At 43.2% G+C, this 23078-nt stretch overlaps 1 protein-coding gene across 1 annotated transcript; it reads right to left on the reverse strand.

Annotated features, from left to right (window-relative positions):
- Positions 1-1080: 1080 nt before the first annotated feature.
- LOC118685757 (p53 apoptosis effector related to PMP-22-like) lies at positions 1081-11614 on the reverse strand. The gene is made up of 3 exons (XM_036381427.2): positions 11404-11614; positions 4154-4297; positions 1081-3520 (listed from the first exon to the last, which is right to left on the reverse strand). The coding sequence occupies exons 1-3, from the start codon at positions 11612-11614 to the stop codon at positions 3285-3287; spliced, it is 591 nt and encodes a 196-aa protein (XP_036237320.1). The 3' UTR covers positions 1081-3284.
- Between the last annotated feature and the right edge of the window lie 11464 nt (positions 11615-23078).

Genomic DNA, 23078 nt, shown 5'->3' on the forward strand with positions numbered 1-23078 from the left:
ACTCAGTCATGCACATTTTTGATTGCTCATAACTGCTCCTAGGACAAGGGTCAAGTGTGCTCAGATTCCCCTGAACTGCTCTCTCTTCTCACAAACTGGATTAGAAGGAGCAACCCTGCAGCCTGAAGCTCACTGAAGATATTCAGGTGATTTTAGTGAGCAAAGATTTAGGTTGCAGCTTAATACAGACTGGTAGGTAAACAGGAGTGCAAATTTTCTTGTGTTGAAAAAAAGGCATTATAGAAACCTTGCAATTATCTTGAGAGCATTTAGGAAAATCTAAAAGAAACCAAAATATTTTTCCTATTTGTTTATTTAAAATTAGAAGTAATTAAAAATGGGGAGATGTGGAACCAAAACCCAAAAAGAAACACATGGAAGGCACCAGAATTCAGGGTAGTAAATGAATTTTAAAATTAAGACACTTAGGGAAGAGGATAGATTAAAAAAAAAAGGGAAGAGGATCGATTAAAAAAATAATAAAAGGAGAATGATGAACCTGTTTTTCCAGAAATCAGAAGCCACAGGCTGGTGTAAGACAGCAGTGACTGACTGATTTGCTCTCTTTAAAAAACATCACTAGGACAGGGTTATAATATGGGCCATGCATAAACTGAGATTAGAAGTGGGAAGGTTTCTAATCATGGGAGAAGTGCAGCCTTCCACTGAAAATAGCAGGCCAGTACACCATCTTTTTTTCACTATTTAAATTTCTTGATCATTGTAGGAAAGACACTTGGAACATTTTTGATAAAGAACAAGCTTCCCACACACGAGACCTCCTGTAGACTGTTGTGTATTTAAAATGTTTAGAGTTCCCCCTTATCTGTGATGCACTTAAGAGGTTTTGGCTTAGGAAAGAACATTCTATACCTGGCACTTCAATGAAAGCGCACAGACATGTTTTGCAGTGTATTCTGAAGCTTATTTGACTGGAAAATGAAGTTGCTGCCTCCTGGACATGAGGTCTTTAACTTCATTTTATTAACCTGACACTGGATATTCAAGTTAGGAGAAGAAAAGAATGGCTTATTTGTTTGATTTTATGAAATTAATCCATGAACCACAAACATCACCAAGTTTCTACAACCATCAGCTAAAACATTTTTAATTAAGCCACCACATTTGAAACGAGTGTCACATACATTAATATCACTTGAAAGTCATTAATAACTTTTTGCAATAGCTTTCTCTGGAACACTGAAGTTGTGTAACATGCTCGTTATGCTTCTACCCCTCCCAGTACATTCAGAGCCAAGTTTATTTTACATTAGTCCTCTTCTGACAAGTTATGCCAATGCTTATAAAAAAAGCATACAAAAGACTTAAATTATGCTAATCCTGATTACCATATTACCATTCCATCTTCCCTGTCATTAGGAAAGGTGTCCATTTTCTTACACTTTCTTCTCTTTTTCAGCTTTAGTTGGGCAAGGGTTTTCCCCACCTGAGATTCTCTGCTGTCTTTTGAATTCACTAGAAGTAGGTACTATCATTTCTCATGATAAAGTCTACACGGTATTCCCCACCAGGCAGTACTGTACAGAAATGGGAAAAAAAATTTAAAAGGACATGTTTGCCATGGAACTCTCTTATTTGGCAAGAATCATAAATACAATTGATTGTATATGCCACAACTGAGCTCATAACACAATTCTGAAATCTGCAGACATTTATGCTCTGTAAAGTTATAAAATACAGGCCTAGAAGGGACCTTCAGGAATCACCTGGCCTCTCTAAAACAGGATCACATGCAATATATTGCATTATCAAATTGAAAAAGGTGTTACAACATGGAAAGCTATACAATATATAATACAAGAAATACAGGGCATTGCAAAAGATCAGTTGTAAATTACTTTAGCTTTACAGTCTGTTGAGTAATGCTTTCTAAGTTCTATTTTGTACATGTGCATGAATACACATACCCACCACTTACCCTCTCCTAAGTACCAGGTTCATGAGAGTAAGAAATAACACAGAGAAACATGCAGCATTTGCTTTCCAATCCACTTATATCCTCCTCAGTCTGTCTTTGCTAAAGCTACTTCCCCCATAGCTGGAAGAGGAGTTCAAAAAATGAACTTCTTCCTTCTTCCCCAGCTGAACAAAGCCCTGACGAAGATTACAGACCACAATTAAATCTGCTGTAAGATGCTGCAGGTCCATGACTACGCCTCGCTAGAATATTTATTTGGAACTGCTGGCTGCAGAAACACAAATGAGGAGGCAGCCAGATTACTCCAACACTGATGTCTGTATGAAGTTTACATATGTAAATTGCTCACAGAACTGCCTTTCTATTTCTAGCTGTTACCCCTACTCACTCACAAAGCAGCCCAAGTTTGCTAAACTCTGAGGTACCAACAGTGTTAGAAACTTTTGGAGGTTTTTAAACACCTTATGCTAAAATTTCCCTCCGAAGCACACTGATAATTAAAACACTTCAACTTTACAAAGGTAGACTAGTAGAATAGTTTATGTTTCTGCTCAAAGATACTTTCAAAATCAGCATCTCTCATATAGCATGTAAAAATGTATGTACTTTAGCATCTGAATCCATTACAACACACATTTGTGATTCCATCACAAGTCCTTCTGTGGCCACAAACCCACCAATATTAAATTAGCCACTCTTATGTTATACACACCAGCTCCATGCTTTGGATGAGACCTTGTCCAACAGCACCAATTGCTGGAAAATAAATTTTAATTTTATTTTCCTCTTAATTCAAATAGCTAGTAGTCAACAACAGTCCAGTAACAGGAATGAGAAAAGATTTTTAGGCAGCAGATGACTGTGATAGTATCACAGAAGTTTCTTTCTTGGGACTGACTTTAACAGAACAAAAAGTGTTCATTGGAAGGCTGTGTTTTTTCCTAGCTCCATTTAAAGCAATTTTGTCAGAGGTGAAAAAAAACAACCTATCTCACAGGACACACTAATGGGTTGCTTAAAATCTATCCTTTTCCTTTCTACACTTTAAACACTATCATCTATATTCATAAGAAAATATTTGAATAAAATAAGGATGACTCAATTAATTGGGAGGGGAAGGAGCAAGTAAACCACCCAAACTGAATTGACATGAAAATATGTAAATAATACTTTGGGTAAAAGCTATTTGGTTTAAGATGCCAATGTTTTTCCTAATTTATTGCCAGCCACAGTAAGAAATACACTGGCAAAATAAGGTGAGTTTTTTAGTCTCCTACAATCACACCAAATGCACATCAGAGGCACTCCTCTGTTTTGAGAGTTGACTGTACTTAGACTTAATCTTTCAATTTAAGTATGGTGCTCTCTCTGGGGAGGAGTAGTAATAGGTAGGCTTGATGTTTCCCAGGACTTCATCTTCCCAGTTGGGGAGGCAGCAGAAGAAGAAAGCACAACCTATTACAACAACAGTGCTAGCCCAGCCAAAACCATAGGCCCAGCTGAACATGTTATCTCCTGTCAGTGGAATGTCTTCTGTGAATTTCACTGGGTAAATGACCAAGCCAATGATCTGGAATGCAGCTAGAGAGAGAAAAGAAAGAAAACCAGGAGTAAGTTAGAGTGAACATATTACGGTTCCCATTAAGAAAAGGTACCTGGAGATAACTGCATACTTAAGATATGTAAGGATTAGCTTCAGACCTGCAATCAGATCTGCATTGTTACAGAGGTATGTGACTTCTGTCCCAAGCAGATCCCCACGCCCATGTGGCTGCTGCAGCACCTCAGCTGCCCATTGCCAGGTTGCTAAGGCTCATACCTGCATGCTGTGACCAGCCCTGTCCCACAGCCAGCACCGGCAACCCTGCCCAGCCAGTTACCTCCCAGAGCCCTGTTCTTTCCTCCTCCTCCTCCCATCAGAAAGGTGGGAAGCGCCCACAGCTCTTAAGTCTTAGCATGTCACGTGAAGGGTTAAAGGTGTTGGGCATCCCCATGAATTGCTTTTGGGAAAGTGTGAGAACTGACAAAGGCCACTGGAGCTTCCCTATCCATTATGCTTTCAGAGCGCAACTCAGCCTTCCCTTGTTTCCCACGAAAATGAGTCATAAACCAGACAAAGACAGCTAATTTCATAAGGGAGGCTCCATCTAGCATGTTTTTCTGCTGATGCCTGTTTCACATCGAAAATAACCTTGTCTTTGTGCCCAGCCTTACCAACAACAAAGAGCAGGCCTCCAATTCCTCGCACAAAGTTGAAGCGGAGGATCTCGATCGAGAATGCGATGACTGCAAGGGCGAAACAGATGACCAGGATCACAAAGCCAACGAGGTATGTGGCAGCTGCTGCTCTCCCCCAGCCTTGAAGAAAAAACAAGGAAGGTATTACACACAGCAGTACTCTCCTGTAGGTCATTGCAGCTCTTTGGTTTTCTTTATTCATTTTTTTATTGAAACTCATGTAAAAAGCATGTCCTTATGTCAAAGCAATGCTGAATGCCTGCAAAGCACACAGCTGCAGAGCAGGGGGCTCCATCACTGCTGGAGCAGCACAGGACTCCCTGCCTGATAACTTGTCTTGCTGAAAAGGGGGATAGAGTGCAGCATACAAGAGAGATAATACCTTCAAACTCTGTATCTATAAGACACCCACAGATACCTGAGCAGATAGGGCACACAACTGCTGACAATGTCCTTTATCACTACAGCTCCTGTTCGATATTCAAGTTTACAAAAGCACTTCCATGCACAAGGAAGTGTGAAAGCCACAGGAGATAACTGCTGGGAAATAATAGTGCTGTCTGCGTAACATTTCTGTTTGTTTATGACAAGAATAGGGCATGGGAAGCAAAATAAGCATGACCAAAAAGAAATAAACCTGCAATAGCTGAAAAGATGACAAAAGAATGTTCTTGAAAATAAGTATCTATTCACAGCTAAAATGTAGCAGGTGGAGGAGAAACAGCAAAATCTGAGGTAAAAGTTGATGAATCCTCTTTGAATCATTACTTTGACATTTGCTGGAACAGGGTGTATCAAGCTACTTAGTATCAAGCTACTGCATGCTGGAGAGGCTGAGGCATGAAGCAAGGGCTGTATTCCAACGGAACAGCACCAGCATCCAGAACTCACCCGGCACAGGCAGGGCCAAGGCAGCAGGGGCAGGAAAACCTCCTAAATAAACAGGCAGCGATTCTGCTTTGGCAGTAACACGGCCCTGTGAAAAGGCTCTCGCACACCTTGTCCTCTTCAGAAACCAAGCAATTTAGGTGAGCCCAGTGCATACAACTACAAGCAAAAGTGTTCCTGCCCTGGAGGCAGGATACCTGCCCACAAGGGCTAAACCATACTGGCTAGTGCTTTGTTTTCCAGTCAGCTGTCATCACAGTTCAATTCCCACATCTACATATTGTGGGTTTCTACTTTCACACACTCAGACAGAGGTAGGGCCGGATCCTGAGCTCCCTCTAATGTAGGAATAAAGAGGCCAGTGAGATCTAGGTCAGAACATGAAAAAAAAAAAATCCCTTTCATCATAGCTGTCCATTCCATCACAGTTGAAGTGACTTTGGAGATGTTCTGCTTTCAATGTAGTCTCCACTCTTTCTCTGCAATTTTCTGTCTGAAAGCAAAGCATTATTTTACAGCTATTTTAATTAGATCTGTTTGAACTGGTTTCTTTATTTCTAATCCAACAGCAAAAGTAAAATACAGCAGTAAAATACATCAACCAAATCTCTGCCAAACTTCCAACTAGCACCACTGCTACCTGAAGACAAAAAAAAAAAGAAACTGACATAGAAAAGATAAGGAAAAGTCTTTCTTTCCCCTTTCCCTTCCTGGAGCTACTCAAGACAGTAAAAACTTCTCAAATTTCTTCTTCTTCAAATAGTTGTGCATGTCTCATACCACTTCCCTGAGGGAATGCTGAGGGGAAGAAGTGGGGAGGAGACTGATGAGTGTCTGGAGAGCTACGTCAGTGGTTTGATAAAATCTTTTCACACAAAATATTCTCTGCCATATCTAACACAGGTATTGAATATTGTCTCCGCAATAGGATTTCTTTAGTGATAAATAATATAAAGGGATATGTAACCATTACACACAGCCAGCTCAGGAAAACCCATTCAGACTAGATGATTTAGACAAGGTTTTATCAATATTTGCCCTATTAAGAAAAAAAAAGCACAACAAGAAGGAACACCAAGTTACCATAGCATTTTCCCTTTCAGATGCATTATTTATGCTGACAAGATGTAGGAGGACAAATCTGGCATCTTTTTGATAAAATTTAAGTTGTAAACTCAAATACACCTGCATGTTAGACACCTTGAGGTTTAGAGCAACACAAACACAGCTGGAGGAGTACAAGGCAGAATGCCCCCAGTGCTCTCTCTGCCATTTTCATAGCATCTGTACTGTCTTTACAAGCATAATAAGCTTTTGGATACAGGTCAGCCCAGGCTCTGCTCACAGTGATTTATTTTCTTGTCTCTGGCAATAAGAAAATGACAACACAGATAGCTGCAGGAGATATCTTGTCAGGAAGATTAATATCAAGCTCAGCTTTGCTTCAGGTCTTCAGAAACAAGGCAGCAGTAGGTAGCACCAACATGAAATTCTGAGTTTTGTGCTCATGTGTGACAGAGCTCAGTAATGGTGACCCAGGACCTTCTGCTCTTTCTTCAGCTGGATTATCTTTTCCAACATCACTTTGCAGCAGGTTGATGCTGACAAGACTTGATAAGATTGAGTCATAGGTGCTGCCCACAGCACTAGATGGGTGTGCTCTTGGCTGGATGAGTGTAGTCAGACACTGAACTATCAGCCAAACACTTGATCCCCTGCGGGAATCACAGGACTTACACTTAATTTTTGAGATTTCTCTTACATTGTGTATATATATAAGTCTCTTAATAAGTGACTGATGGGAGAGACTGGGGTGGGAGGGTGCACCTTTCCCAAGCATAGGGTGCAGCCCTGGGATTTTCCTTATCCACATGATCTGTTGCCACCCCCACCAACAGGGAGAGTTTTCACTAGAGGGGCTGCTGCAGAGCCAAAACTGAAATTGCTGCTTCTCCATGAAGGATCTCCCTCATCCCCACACCAATCAAGTCAGGCTTTCCCAGCTCCTTTTCCTCCCAAAGGCTTCTGAGAGCTGACAGAGTCCCCACAGGCACCCAGCTCTCCTGTCTTTCTGAAAGATCCTTCCCCTACAAGTCTCAGCTGCCAGGAGGGGAGAGGTGCAGGTTTACCCTCTCACTGTTTGCTGCCATAAGAGCTGGAGGGACCTGCTCACAGTCAGAGAATGACAGATTAGCCCCATTTTCTATATGGTTTATGCTCAAAAGTGCCTTGTAATCATAAGATATTTAGCTGGAATTTAAGCTTTTCCATAAACATAGAAAATTCACAGACCCATTCATTTGTCAGAGAGGGTATTTCTTGTGCAAAATAAACATAAATATGATGTATGTTTATGAAATCAACCAAGAACACCACAGAGATTTGGAACTGCATAAATAGAAAGGCAGAAGAATTGGAGAGCAGAAAAGTAGAGAAATAGTTGGGGGTATTAGTGTTTCCAGGTCAGCTTGGCCTCAAAGAATAGTCAAGTTCTTTGCATCTAATCAGCAGAACAGTATTTATCTATTAGGTGGTGTTGAAAGGACATTTAAAAAACAACTGTTCAGAAGGTCTGTAATTATTACGAAGGCTTAAGAGTTTTATTACATAGAATTACATTACATTAATGATTACTATGGGAAGGAACTCAGCTGCAAATGTTATCATGCAAATAACTAGGAGGGGTCATGATTACTAAATGTTAATGATGAGCACCAGTAATATGATGAAATTAAAAGAAAGCAAGCAACAGTGCCTTAGCATTAAGTGTGTTTCCTGACTTCATCTGGCCATGCCCCAGCGTCACCAGGGAGGAGGTGGAATCTCTACAGGCTAAGATATTTAAATCTAGATTTCTCTTTAGAAATCAATAAAAGGGCTGTGAAAATAGTCTAGCAGGAAGATGAACTGCTACAGGATTTGAACTAACAAGACTGTCATATTTGTTCATTCACTTCCAGAAGCCAAAGCTAGTTTGTTAGCTTGTGAGTAAGTGGAAGCTTTTATCACAACCTGCAGAGACTGGGCATGTTTTCGCAATGTAGCTGTAATGTTCTTGTGTATGTAAATGGCAGTAGCAATCCTTGCTTGGCCTCAAGAGCCCATTACACAGAATGTCCAAAAATATTGGACTTTTTTGACGTCATAAAGGAGTAGTGAACTGCAAGCAAAAGAGCAGAGTCAGCACTACTTTCTTGCTCAGGTAATGTGTGAACTTCCATGGTAGCATGACTGGTGAGAGGAAGCTATGTGCATATCCACCATGAGCACAGAGGATCCCAGAATCCAAGGTTTGCTGGGAGGGCAGGTTGGAAATTAATACTGGGAATCACAATCTGTTTTGACTTTAGGAGTGCAAGAAAAGCAATTACTAAACTACCAAAATATTAAATGCAAGCCTTCTAGTATAAACCTGGCTTCAGCTGAGAGCTGAAGAGAGGCACAATCCTACACATTTCCAGCTTTTAGTCTCTGGATTGTTAGCAGCGGAAGTGTGCCTGCTCAGGAGCCAGCAAAGTGCACTGGCAGAGACACCAGCCTCACATTTCACTGGGATCTCTTACCAGGAAGTTGCAGTAAGTGTTTTCTGGGTGTAGGCAGCGACGCCAACTGCTACACCTTTCACATCAGCATTTCCCAAGTGCCTGCACTTGCCTGACACTACACACGATGTTAGTTTGTCTTGAATGCATCCTGGTGTTCTTAAATCAGACAAAAGTGTGCCTGAAAAGAGGTGTATTGAAAAGGTAAGTACACACCTAGCATTCCTCCTTTATTTACCTGGCCCCTCAGTGAAGTCTTCATATGCACTCAGTTTCACCAATAATCTGTGGTATCAAAGTCCATGCCTCTAGGGACATAGGTACAGTGGCACAGCTCCAGTGAAACATGATTCACAAAGGCTGGGCTCTTTTTTTATTTTTTCTGGCACTTACTAAGGATCCAGAAAAATGCTTCCCTTTTTCTTTGTTGGCTGGTACATACCAAATGAATACCAATTGGCTCTTAGTGTTAAGAAGGAGTTAACCTAATGCACATGTACACACCCATCTTTTACAGTGTTAATTCAAAGCAAGGTCACTGGGACCAGTCATTCAGAACCAGGAGGGCGCAGCCACCCATAAATATTGCTTCTAAACTTACAGTCTCATCACTATAAAGACAATCATCTTTCCAAGTTACACAGTGCAAATAATCTTTGTCATAGCTGATGGCTTGCTGATATGTTTTAAACACACAGTCAACAGTTAAATCCTGCAATGGTCTAGACCTAGTCATCTTGAGTCATACTCTAGTGCACTGCAGCACTTCTGCGTTGCAACATTTTGATAATACATAGACGCTGCCAGCCAGGGCACTTCCCAGACACAAACCAGCACAGAACTCTAAACAATATCCCTTCCCTGTCTCCCTGCCACATGACATCCTACTCTTCTTTTTCCCTTTCACTTTTTCCCTCTCATGTGGTATTTGCAAATGTGCATTAAGGAGCTACATTAAGGAGTGTTTAGGAAACACTCCTATTTGCAAATCTTTGTTTGTCTTTTCCTGCCCCTTTCCCCTCATTTAAAATAAGTGACTCGCCTGCTTTTTTTTCTACCTCTTCCTCATACACATGCCACAGCTCAATTAAGAATTTGTCTAATGGCACATTCTGTTAATGGAGATCCACTCTGAAGTCTTCATTTCATCAGGAGAGGTGCAGGATGGTTAGTCCACAGCAATTATTGTATGCAAAACACAAGTTATGCATCTCAATTAGTTAACCTTTATTTTCCTGCTCCAGTGCTACAAATGCCTGCTAGGCATTTTTTCCTTTGTAAATGCCCTCACCTATTTTGACAGTAATTGCATTAGCATGGAAGAAAAGAAAACAAAACAAATCAAACCTGAATTCATGTGTTACATCCTGTCTCTAGATGCAAATACTATTTGAGTAGACAGTGGCATTGATGTTATGAAAATTTGAGAACAGGCAAATTCATATAAATAAGCCAAGGATTTAAATAAGTTTTGGTTTAAATAAGCCAAGACTTAAACAAGTGAAGTCAAGGATGCTATTCTTCTGTGTCAGGCTGTTAACTAGGAAAAAAATGCAGAAAACTGCTTTTGTCCCACAGTGCTGAGGGCTGACGCAAAGCACACACCCATCAGTACTCAGGGACGTGTGAAGCCATGTCACTACAGGAGAAAACAAATTCTAGTGGCTGTACTGTATTAGCACTTTTCCCCTGTGCAATGCAAATTTTAGCAACTGCACTAGCTTTTCTTCTCTGTCTGATGGGGGAGATGGATATTTTCATCTCACTAGCCAGATTTCTTCTACCTGCAGTAAGGCCCGAAGTCATCACCCAGCTGAGAAACAAAGCCACTTCTCTTACAGTATACTCAGGATTTAGCTTGTGCATGAGTGCTGCAATGAAAAGCTTCTGGAAGTGATTCTGCCGTGCTCAGGCAGCAAGTCATCTGTGCAGGGAAACAGTCCCAGCTCTCCCAGCTGAAACACACCCTTCCAGCCCCCCAGTCCCTAAAGAACCCTCATCCAAGATCTTAAGGCGGGTCTGCTTATTTGTCCAGAAATATTTTGTTTGAGGGAAAAGCAGATGTAATCAGACCCACGTGTCCTAGCAATAAAACAAAAAGTCCCCCAAAAGACCTAGAAACTGAGAGTGTGAAGTAAGAATGTTACAGTGGTGATGCCAGATACAGAAGCAGCTAAACAAGTTAAAACAGAGGCACACTTATCCCTGATTTAGGCCCCAGTGCAACAGAGAGGTACAAAGGAAAGAGCATTTTTTTTTCCTGCCTTCGAACCCACATCAGACCATTTTAAGCTGCAGATCAGGAGGCATTTTAATAGCTGCACTCCCTTGGCCAGGAGGGTTAAATTAAGGTGCTCTCTTCCCCCAAATGGTCGGGGAAATACCATTTCACTACTGTCCAGGCGTGGTCCTGTATGGAGGTTTCCACACTGGCCGCCTGACCAGGGAATCCGGCGGCACAGGGAGGGAGCAGCCAGGTAAGGCTTTGGCACTGCAGCCCGATGAGAGTTCAGGGGAACCAAACACACAGACTTGGAGCCAGCTGCTATCTTACTTTGGTTGTAAAATAACTTCAGAAAAACCCAAAATATCAACACCCCGGCTTCTCAGTGTTGTACTGATTAAAAAAAAAAAAAAATCGCTCTGGAGTAGTCTAGCCCCGTGTTTCGGAGCTGGTTTAAGCCCCGAAACAGCATGGATACTCCATTCCAGGAAGCAGCTGCTCCACAGCAGAGTTAGGGGAGGTCAATAGCCTGGCACCCGCTGCCCCGGTTCCTCGGCGGGCTCCTCACTCACCGTAGTCCATCAGGGACTCGCAGTTCCAGTTGAGGTCCTCCTCGCCCCGCGTGCAGCTCTCCCACAGCGACGCTTGCTGCACGTAGGGCTCCGACTCGGACTCCAGCCAGCCCCGGCCCGCCAGGGCGATGATGCCCATGATGATGGCCAGGCCCAGCAGCAGGGGCAGGAGCCACCTGCACCTCCAGCAGGCGAGGCCGCACACCACCATCGTGCCCGGCCGGCGGCGCGCCCAGCGAACCCGGGCGTCGCGGGTGTGGTGCAGCGGGGACGCTCCGCCGGGACGGGAGACTGCGAGCGGGCCGGTCCGAGCGGGGTTTTAAGGCGCCGGGGAGGAGGGAGTCCCACCCACATTCCTCTGACTAAGCCTGCCGCCGCCGGCAGCCCCGACCGGTGGGGCCGGCGGAGAGCGAGGAGGGAGCGGGGCCCAGCCCGCTCCGCTCCGCTCCGCTCGGCCCGGCCCGGCCGCCGGCCCGGCCCCGCTCGGCCCCGGGCCCTCTCTTGGCCCGCCCGGGCTCACCCTCGCACTTCTCCTCCCGCTGTCCGCTCCGCCGTCGTGGCACAGACACCGCAAAAAACGCAACCGCGGCGGAAAACCTTGCGGTTCTCGGGGTTCCACGAGCCCTGCCTTCCTCGTAGGGGCTGGAGACCATCGTCCTCCTCTCTGACAGACTGACCAGCACTGCCCAACACTGATAATACTGATGGTGTCAGCCACTGCAGGTACCAAAAGCTTGTAAAAAGTTGCCTTTTCGGTTGACAAAAAAAAGAGATCTTAAAGAAAGGTGTCATTTGAGGACGGGAATATGACATTATTAACTAGGAAACCATCATTTGTTTCACATCACGTCAGCGTTAAACAAATGCATGTTTCCTAATGGGCCATCTAATGAGCACTTTGTTTCACTGCACTTGTGCTCTGGCTTCCAAGTAGGCTCTTCTGGGCACTGGATGAAGCCCAGCAGTGGTACTCAGGACCCATCCGCCCTGATCCTTTCCCATTCTGTGTGTGGAAATGCACTGCAAGATGCCAGATGACCAAAATGAATGTTTCCCCATCATATGGCATGAATGGACACCCAAAATTTTGGTCATAGGAGAAGCACTTCTCCACAGTAAGATATCTACATATCCCATCATGTCACTCCATTGCCCAGCATCAAATCAAGCTCCTTGTCTGAGCAGTCACGTGCCCATGACAGGACTAGAGAAATGTGTGTTTTGGGCACACAACTCACACACATTTGATTGAGTCCTGGAGCAACTTCCAGGCCTCACCAAAGAAGACATTAGGAAGACAAATCTCTGAGATATGAAGGACTGAAAATAAGAGCGGGTGAGGGGGATTACATGTGCTTCATGGAGAACGGGAGCATGTGAGTTCTTGTTGGACTGTATAAAATGGGATTTTGTCACACCTACGTCACATATAATTAAACTGTGCCCAACGCCAATTCCTCAAGAGATATTCATGGGAGGTGACCTGTGAGGAGTGACATCTGATTGCTGACAAATATTAGGGAATGGACTGAGATACTAAAATCAGAACAATAAGATGATATCGCTATAGGCAAGCTGCAAAAATCTCAGGCAGGGTACCTCAAATCATGTGGAGTTTCACCAGCTCTCTCAACATCCTTTTGATGTTCATTCCCACTGTTCAGACTTCATTCCAAATTCATAATAAAGTAGAGCCATAAATAAAATTTGCCAGAACTGCATGCAAGCCTATGTTATCCGCACACAGGTTTTGCATGCCAGAGAAATAATGGCAGAACTGGGCACTATGATCCCCTCTTTTTGTCACTACAGCAGAACTTCGTTTGTGCAGTACCAAGCAGTGATTTTCCAGCAGTCTCACTATCAGTACTCAAGTCACCTCAGAAGGAGATAGAGAAAGTATTTTCTTCAGGAAATTGAGTGCTGTTGGAAGAGAAGTGAGAGTAAATTTCATCCATTGATGAAATGCACCACTCAGGAAAGTGTGTCTTCATTATAAGGTCAAAAGTAAGGGAGTTCCCCCAGTTCAGACAGGAGTATAGACCTGGCTCCAATTTTTAGTAATTGCATCACTTGGTTTCCCAAGGCTGTCCTACACCTGGAGTGCCTCAGTGCCCAGATGCGCCAGTGGTGTGATGAGAAGCTCTGAGGGCAGCCTCCAAATCCACCTCTGGCATTCATGGCTTGTGTTGCCTATGGCCTATCCTCCTACTCCCAGTGACGCCATGAAGAAAGAAATGCCATCTTCTCTTTTCTTTTTAAATCCTTGGCTTTTCAACAACTAGGAAATCCAGCTGAAGTTAAAAGATAATACCCCAAAGATTCCATTCTGTATGAGTGAGGGCCTATAACACAGTCAATGAAGTTGTCTGCCTTCAGTCCCAATGACACTTGGATTTATTAGCAAAGAGATCTAGAGAACTAACAAACCAGTGCCTCCTGCAGCAAAACAGGCAGCTCCAGCAACATATGCAGCTTTTCTCACCTCTGGGCTGTATAACCCACATCTTCCAGAGACCAGATGGTAGGAGTCAGCTCTGTGGGGCTGCAATGATACACGCATGAAAAACAAGTAGTGCTGTGATTATGAGGAAGATGCCCTAATACATACTAAAACAAACAGGAGGTTTGCTTTCCTAAACACCAAACCAGCCTGAATGTAGCTGAGCATTCTGGATCAAGCTGCACTGACAAATGTACATTATCTTCAGCTGTGAACACAGCTACGTGTTCTGTACTAATGAAAATAAGAACACTTTCCCCAATTTTATCTTTGGCCATGTTAAAAAGCATCATAAGCTACTTTCACCACCACTACCCTTGCCTTTATTTATTTATTATGCAAATAATAAATTAATTTCATAATCTTTGTGGCCCTATAGAAATATTTTTTCTCTGCAGTGTAACAAGGGATATGCCTCTCTAGCAGGCAGTGCTTTACATGTAGTAAATCATTTACTGGTGCTGGCAATCATTCACCTAGCTATCAGAGAAAACCAAGTAGCACTGAGAGAAGGTCAGGGATCAGCTCCAGCCCAGACAGGTATGGCTGAGCTCTCACAGGCTTTGAAATACACCAGCGGGAATCTGCAGGCTGGTTACCAAGAGTGCATTTGGAGGGAGGGGAGGGGAGTGGGACACAGTGGGTAGCACAGTGCCAAGGGCATCCCTCTGCCCTGCACAGTCCCCTCAGGGACTGGATGCTTTCCTTTATCCATTTTACACACTGTTTTTTTCTAGCCTGTTTACCTCTCAGATAAAAAAAAAAAAATCAGAAAAACAAGTCCACAGACTGAATATCTGTTGTAAATCCAATTCCTTTGTGATTCATGGGTGTTGCCCTTCAGCAGCGTCTTATGCTCACTTTCCTCCATGTCCAAGTGCCCCAATTCTACTTAATTGCTCTTCAGGCATCACAGCCACCTAATAAACATCACCTAAACAGGGTAGTCACTCAACCCATAAAACAGGATAGGCATGGGATGTAATTTGTATAACCCACAACAACCACTCCATCAGTGTTTCCAGATCTAACTTCAATTTCCTCATGTGTGCTCAAAAGCTGGCATTATGTGAATTTATAAGAAAGCAATTTTTCTGGCCAGCTCTTGTTAGTAGCCCTTAACTGAACTCAGTTTACATGACAGACTCCTCTGGGGCTGGCATAGATGAAATAAGCTCTCTGCAATTGATGTGCCATGGAGCCTACTTCAAAAGCCTTGTGGAAATACTAGAGCAACAGTTCAACCTGCAGAGGTGTGACTAACCCTTTCTCATTCCTGCAAGGGACAACTTGTGTGACTCCATCAGCCTGAGATGACCTAAAATCTTAGAAATAAAAGGGTAGTAGTAAAGAGTCCTCCTTCTGTGCATGCAGTGCTCATGGTTGCCATACAGTAGTAAAGGTACATGTGTGCTTGCCAACTCAAGTTTTCTACACTTAGGTTGTGCGAAGATCTCTCTATTGTCCTGAAGTTGTACTAGGTGAAATTCTGCATCAAGTTAAGGAAATGGCAGAAACCCAGGTGGCAGGGATTTTACCCCAAAGCTTTCTAAAGACCTCAGGCTCACTTAGATCATACCCAGAGGATAATGAGGGTCTCCAGACAACTAAGTTCTATGGGCTTGTTGCTGCAACTTTTCCTCCTTTGCCTCATCCTCTCATTTGCATGTCCAAAATGTAAGAAAAGAAATCATCAAATAAAGAACTGTGTCATCCTTTATCTCCTTATTGATTTCAATTTTGTTCATAAACCCTTTTCCAAGGTTGCAAACTGGCTGTCTTCATGGGTGATGTTACAAAATGCTAGCAATAGCCTGGCTAACACTGGAACTATTCCTATAGAAATGGGAGCTTGGTGCAGTGTGTGAACGTTTTTTCCTGAAGTTGTTACTCACTTGAACCATCCCTCCAAGGAAACCCAAGGTACAGTGCGTACTTATGCTTGAGGGGCCAGAGGGTTTTTCTGGCTTTTAACTTTGTTTTCTTTTAAGATAAACTTTGGTTTATTCAAGAACAGGAAAGATTTATTAATTATTGCAGAACAGTATGCTTGTGTTTCTTCCGACTTTTGTATTCACATCTGATAAATCAAGAGAAGATGTGTCTTGGAAAATATCACATTTGTGCAATATCAGATGCAAAACTGGAAATCTTTCTTCGCTTAAACCCCCCCCTTCATACCTAAGATTTCTCCTGCGCTGACGCTGTTTTATTTAAACACAGCGCCGCGGCTGACTGGGGGAAGCGGGGCGGGGCCGGGGCCGGCGGCTCCTCTGCCGCCAGGGGACAGGAGACACCTGGGGAAAGCTGGGATCGGGAATGGGATCCTGAGGCAGAGATACCTTGGGAAAGCTGGGACAGGGGATGCGATCCAGGGGACAGGGCGGCCTCCCACCAAGATCCCCTGCCCGCAGAGGGGCTTATCGTGTCCTGGGACACTCTGCCCAGCACCCCGGAGCCTCCTGAGCAGCTTGGCTATGCTCAGTGGGGCCCTTTCAGCCATCCTTATTTCTGCTCCTCTGGCAACAAGACAGGTGGTCTAGAAGGCCAATGGCATCCTGGCCTGCATCAGGAATAATGTGGCCAGTGGGACCAGGGCAGGGACTGTCCCCTTCTACTCAGCACTGGTAAGGCCACACTTCAGATCCTGTGTTGAGTTCTGGGCCCCTCATTACAAGAAGGTGATTGCTCTTCACAAGTATCTGAAAGAAGAGTGTAGCCAGGTGGGGGTCAGCCTCTTCTCCCAGGTATCAAGTGACAGTACAAGAGGAAAAGCCCTCAAGTTGCATCAGAGGAGGTTTAGATTGGCTACTAGGAAAAAATTCTTCATGGAAATGGTTGTCAATCACTAGAACATGATGCCCAGGGAAGTGGTGGAGTCACCAACCCTGGAGGTATTTAAAAGGTATGTAAATATGGCACTTGGGAAAATGGTTTGTTGGTGGACTTGGCAGTGCTGGGTTAATAGCTGGACTTAATGTTCATACACGTCTTTTCCAACCTAAATGATTCTATGACTCTCTGGCTTTTAGGTGCTCATCTCCCCTGAAACTGCAGGCCAAGGACCTAAAGTGGAGTTATTCTCACTCAGATGTTTTAGACTGAGGCTGAAGTGAAGTTCTGATTGTCTCACCACTGATGATGAAGGGTCACCCAGGCCATGGCGTTAGCTTCCACCCAGACACCTGCACCACTGGTGTGTGCAAGGCAGGGCCTAGCACCTGTATGCCTTCCAGTGCGAGTGTGGCACTGCCTTCCATCCATGGGCTTGAGTTCATTTAGGGAGATGGGAGCCCCTATACTGCTGCCCGTTCTTAGCCCTGAGATTTTACCTTTATGTACATATATGCACACACACAGACAGACCTCTGTGTGTATATATATGTATGTATGTATGTATGTATATATGTATGTATGTATTTAACTCCCTGTTTCCGAGAGTTTTTCATTCCAAAATCTCAGGGAAAAATTGGCATGATAGATATATAGTTTTTCTTTCCACCAACATTTGCATTTTCTTGCATCGATCTGTATTTCCTGTCTCCATTCCTCCTTCTTCTCTGTAAAAGCCACATGTATCTCAGAGCTGCCCACATGGTATTGTAGAATTGCCATTTTTGTGCTTTCCAGCCTCAGCACAGTTAGCTCTTGTGAAACAGCATCTTGGTTCCCAGGAGTGACATCAGGAGCTTTTTGGGTAAACGTAATCACCACCTGCACTTCCAGAAGAAGACAGAGTACCTTTGATTGAACAGCTCCACATTGAAGTCTCTGTTTAGCTTTTATAAATGACTCACCCAATAGCTCAGTTCACTGAGGCCTGATTTCAGAGATACAGTCTGGTCTTTAGGCACATATACTCAGATGAGAGATCACAGCTCTAAATTAGCAGCACATGTAGATATGACACTGGATTAACACAGCATGCATGAACGTCAATACGTTGAGTCATTATTTTCAGGGGCAAATCAGGGGTGCTGCTTCTGACGCAATTTCTTCCAAGCCTTGTTCCACCAGGAACTGCTTCTGTGTTTCTCCCTGGCAATGACCCACTTTGTTCTATTATTAAGAAAAGCATAACCATATAAATAGTTATAATTCTGAGTTTTCTCTCCCATTGTGCTGGACAGAGAGAAGAAATTTCCATCTATTCGTCCTGCTGCAGACAACTCACCTTCTTCACACTAGGCTGATCACACTTGTGGGGTTTAACTTCCCCTTGCAGAAACCATGCTGTACCTCTAATTTTAAAAGCATGTCTTTCTTAAGCTCCTTGCTGTGACAGACAGTTGACTGCAGGAAGAGGAAACAGGACTGTGCAGAACATGGTGTTGTATATGCCTAAAAATATGGGAGAAGAAGTAATTTTAAAACTACACACAGAGTTAACACATACATGACCAAGAGTAACTATTGAGAGCAGTAAGAAAGGGCTGGGAGATGGATGAGAGAGAACGGGGAAATACTGCTTGGGCAGAGAAGTTTCTATTTTGGGGATGTTTGCAAGGAAGTGTGACAGCATCTACCTATTTCCCTCAAGTGTTGGTGAGCTTATTTTGTAAGCTCAAAAGCTCAAAGCTTTTGTGCTTTGTAGTAGCAAACACTGAGGTACAGGCATTGGACCCATGTAGAAAAGAGTGGAGATGAGGGATTTAGTTTAAATGCTGTCATTGATAAAAAGTAAGCACTGAAGATATGTGCTTACATAGAAAGAGAGGAATGGTAGGCAGGGGAAAAATACCCTTGTCTTTTTGCTCCTCTCTCTCTCATTTACACATCATACAGTAGATAGCAGTTACTATGAAATATAGTCTGTGGTATAGCATGATCTGTTGGAAAAGTGAGACCACCAGAGACTTTAATTGATCACTCAATAACAGATGGGGTTATAAAACCTGGGACAATAAGGAATATTTGCAGAACAAATGAAAGATCAATTCCCCTTCTGTTGCAGAAGCAAGAAAACAGGCAAGCGTTAAAGAACAATCTAAAAGGCAAAATGATGAGGAAAAGAACATATGGCAAAGATGGAAACTGCTAAATACACACAGAGGAAAATGTATGTTTTTAAACTCTCTTTACAGCATCCCTCTTTCTAGTTTTTTCGTGCTTCTTTTGCTACCATTTGTGAGGAAATAATTACTTGGATCTCAGTAGTACAAAGCATGAAGAAACTAGGGACAAAATATAGGTTCAGTAAAAGTTTAAAGCACAATAGGCAGAGGAAAAAGAAAAGGAGTCTTTATCACAGGAGGTCTGAATGAAAATGCTACTAAAATTTTTTTTCCTGCACATATTATTGTAAAGGAGATTATGCCATGTTTAGAGAGTGAATGCAATTAGAAATGGGACAGGAATCAGCTCTGTGCAGCCACAGGCACTATACTTCTTAGTGCAGTATCTAAACAGCAATCCCAAGTATATCCTGTACTCCATTCTCCTAGGAATAGAAGCACATTAAACATGGGAAGAATTGATAAACTACTCAAATACTGAAATCCCTTTCAACTACTCACAGTCTGTTTGTACAGTCTGATGAAGGCCAGGAGGAGGCCAGTGTGTGAAATGAATGACCAGTGCAGAAATTCAGCCCAAGAGGGCAGCTCCAAGGACAGCCAGAGCTTGCTCACTCCCTGTGGGACATGCGGGGCTGGATATGGTTGGCACTTCAGCAGCCCCAAATAGTTTTCAGTTTCTGGGTGAGACAGATGTGAGGGTGAGAGGTACCCAGATCTGTGCTAGCTGCCATCCCCAGCCTGGCACATTCAGAGCACCCTGGATGTGTGCAGTTGTCCACATCCGGCAGTGACCACTCCAGGGACCCTGTGTGAAAAGTTCATTCCAGACTCAGCACTGAGCAGCCTGACTCCCACTGTGAGCAGGAAGGCTGCCTTTAAACATGTGCTGGAACTGCAGATTTCAGGGAGAGCACCAGGCCTTCATGTTCCCTCAGTCTGTGCCCAGCTCTTTGCTAGAAAGGTCCCACAGAGTTCACGAGGACTGTCCTATGTTTAAAAGAAAGACCTGCCAGCTAGCTGCTGGTTGCAGGGGTGACAGGCTGTGGCTCATAAGTGGGCACTGCCCACTCATGCAGTGGGATATGCAGCAGAGATGTATAAACCCTCTCTGGGCCCATAGCTGGATCTAGCCTTGTGCAATTCTTTGCAAGATCAAAAGTACAACTGAACAGAAGTGAGATCAAAATCCTGGATTTAGAAGTAACACCTTTTATTTTTATGTTTCTATGTTTGTTCTAAACACGTATTTCTTTTTCTTTATGCTGCATTTCCTTTCTCTCATGTTAGCATGGAAAAGAAGAAAATGAAATGGAGACATCCCTAAATATCTGTCCCTACAGCTCCATTTGAGTACAGCACAGTGAATATTAGACTACATCACAGTGAGTAGTATCATTCATGGCAATATGAGACCAACAACATGGAGAGAATAGCAACACTGATGCTTATCACCTGGGCTACACTGCAGAAGAGTGTGAGCTGTATTCTCAGCAGAGCTTTTTCTGGGTTATGACTCATGCAGAGCCCTGTTTTTCTGCTGCTCTCCCACCTGCTGAGACCAACAAGAGAGCTACAGTAAATAAATAAATAACCAGTTATTATTATCAACCAGAATTCAATACAGAAATTTAATATACTGGTGCACATCCTACATGCAGGCACATCAGGATCCTGAATCCAACATCACACTTGTGCAGTGACCTGTGCCTTGCCCCCTCCCACTCTGAAGCTTTTGCTGAAGCTCCCTTATTTCAGGCCTTCTTCTCATTTGCAGTCATTTATCTATAAGAGTAGGCCAGCAAAGAAGAGAGGTTTTTGAGGACTATACAGCCAAGGAAGAGTAGGTGGAGAGGTTGGATGGAAGAGATGAAAAAGCCAGAGGAGGTAAGCAGTAGGGTAATGCAGAAGCAAGTCTGGGCAGTGGGTGAGAGCTTGCTGACAGCGGCATTGTCACTCTGTTAAAGATCTTTCCAATGATGTAGGCAGGGCTTGTGACTGTAAGGGTTTCAGTTTTCTCTTTTTTAAGGATGGGTATGTTCATGTGCCAGATGGAGGATATAATAGTGAACCAGCATTTATCCAAGTTTAGTGGAGAGCCCTCTTCTTCATACCCACCATAGCAAAGCTGATCCTCAGATATTTCAGAAGCTGAAGTTGGGGTACAGCAATCTTTGACCATCCAGTGACCTTTGACAATGTGAATTAACATTGGAGGCATCTGCATATCTGGATGGAAGGGGATATGTGCTCCACAAGCCTCCTTTGTCTATGCTGCATTTCATCTTTTTGGTGGCTTAATGAAGGGGCAAAATCTTGACATAATTGTAAATTCTTGACTACCTGGAAGTAGGGACTGTCTTTATAAGGTTCACCAAAATAAAGGACATCAGCATCTGTTTCAGAGAGCTGTGCACAACCAGACTTGAAACAGTAATAATACAAGTGCTCAAGTATGACACATTAGGATAAAATCAGAATGCACAGCCAAGTAAGTGACTTAATCTTCTATGAAGCTGCTTTTATTTGGAACCCCTTAAAAAGCTGCAATAAATTCATTCTTTTGGCCAAACTGGCATAAGCACCTTAAAACATGGCAAAATGTTTCCAGTTTCTTGCGTGTTAGGCTTTGGGGCTCATCTTTTTGAAATACTTAGCAGTTTTCTCCCATCCAGTCATTTTCTTTCTTTCCTTTTTTTTTGCGGGGGAGGAAGATTTTTTTGGTGTGCTAATACTGCAACGGTGAAGCTCTTCCCTCAGGCTGGTTTTATTTTGTGGACATCTGAAACATTTGGGATCAGATTACATACTGGCAAGTAGGACAATGGCATTGCTGTAATGAGCTGGAGTCTAATTTATAGGCTTTGCAGATGTGGATGTATTACCATGCAAATCATGAGCAGCCCCTGCCTATAAATAAAATAACTCACCTTGCCAAAGATAGCTGTCCCAAAAATATAATGAGCATTATAAATTATAAGCAGGTGTCAGATTTCCACTTCCTTTGTATTCTTGTTTGTGCTTCTCTAAGGAAGCATTTAGAGATAAAATGTTCAATACAGTGTATGGCACAGGCAGTTACAATCTTTGCTGCCCAGTACTATTATCACCTTTTGCCAACTGCCACTCCTTCATTTGTTAGAAAAACAGCTAGCTGGACTTGTCAGCAGCTTTGAATAATATGTTCCTATGTGGTAGTCCTCTGGAAAGGAAGGATGAGCTGTGGTGAATGCACTGAGCAGTGGTGAATGCACTGAACTGTGGCTCAGAAGTTTTCTGTTCACAGCTCTGCCTCAGACCTGGTGTGTGGCCTTTTGGAAATCGTTTAAGCAGTGCATTTCATAATTTCTTTAGCTCAGAAATAAGCAACATTGAAGTTTGTTTTACCTGTGTTTCCTGTTCAAATGTTGTTTTGGGGTAAAGCCTGTCTTTGCTGTCTATCTGTGCAAGGTTGTTTGCGTTGGCACACACTGGGCACACCGGGCAACAGAAATAACCACAGAAAAAACTTCTGAAGTTACAGTTTCAGAAGACACTTAGGAATTAGCTCAAATCCAATGGGTGCAAAAATCTAAGGTATTTTGTTTGTTTCTTTTGTTTGTTTGTTTGCTTTTTGAAACTTGAAGAGAACTTAATGAGAGTGCACTTAATCATGTGACTTGCTTAATCAAGTCATGAACTCACGCAGAACTGATGTCTCTATGATTTTGCCAGCTTCCTGCCACTCCCTACTTCCCTAAAACACCTTTTAATGACAGAAGATCAGAAATGCCAAAACTGAAGAATTCCTACAAGTTTCACCAAAAAGCACTGCCTTGTGGAGGAGAGAATCCCAAAGTATTGCCTCCCTCCCCTAAAGGAGAAGTTCTACAGCAAACTTAGAGAGACCAACAGAACTGTTAAATTTTTCTCCTAGTAGAGCTACTAATTTCTTCTTAAAATCATATTTTTGAGGTTGATTCCAGTGGAAGAAGAATCTTTCTCAAAGTGGAATAGGCCAGCTGGAAACAAGGCTCACTGACAGCTTTGCTTATTTTATGGACATATTAGAGCAAGCTAAGCCTTTGCCATCTGCTCTGCCACCAATTGTAAACGGAAAAATCTCACACCAACCAAACAAAAAGAACAAATCACAAGAACATCAAGGAGATAAAAGT

The sequence above is a fragment of the Molothrus ater genome, chromosome 3 (genome assembly GCF_012460135.2).
Source record: "Molothrus ater isolate BHLD 08-10-18 breed brown headed cowbird chromosome 3, BPBGC_Mater_1.1, whole genome shotgun sequence".
NCBI classification, from domain to species: domain Eukaryota; kingdom Metazoa; phylum Chordata; class Aves; order Passeriformes; family Icteridae; genus Molothrus; species Molothrus ater.

Bases quoted from the DNA above. Each gene is read 5' to 3' on its own strand.
- LOC118685757 (XM_036381427.2), bottom strand. From the start codon at position 11,614: ATGGTGGTGTGCGGCCTCGCCTGCTGGAGGTGCAGGTGGCTCCTGCCC. The intron at 4,298-11,403 runs GTGAGTGAGGAG...TTTTTCTTCAAG, and splicing joins CGAGTCCCTGATGGACTACG to GCTGGGGGAGAGCAGCAGCT. The intron at 3,521-4,153 runs GTAAGGCTGGGC...TTCTCTCTCTAG, and splicing joins AGGCCTGCTCTTTGTTGTTG to CTGCATTCCAGATCATTGGC.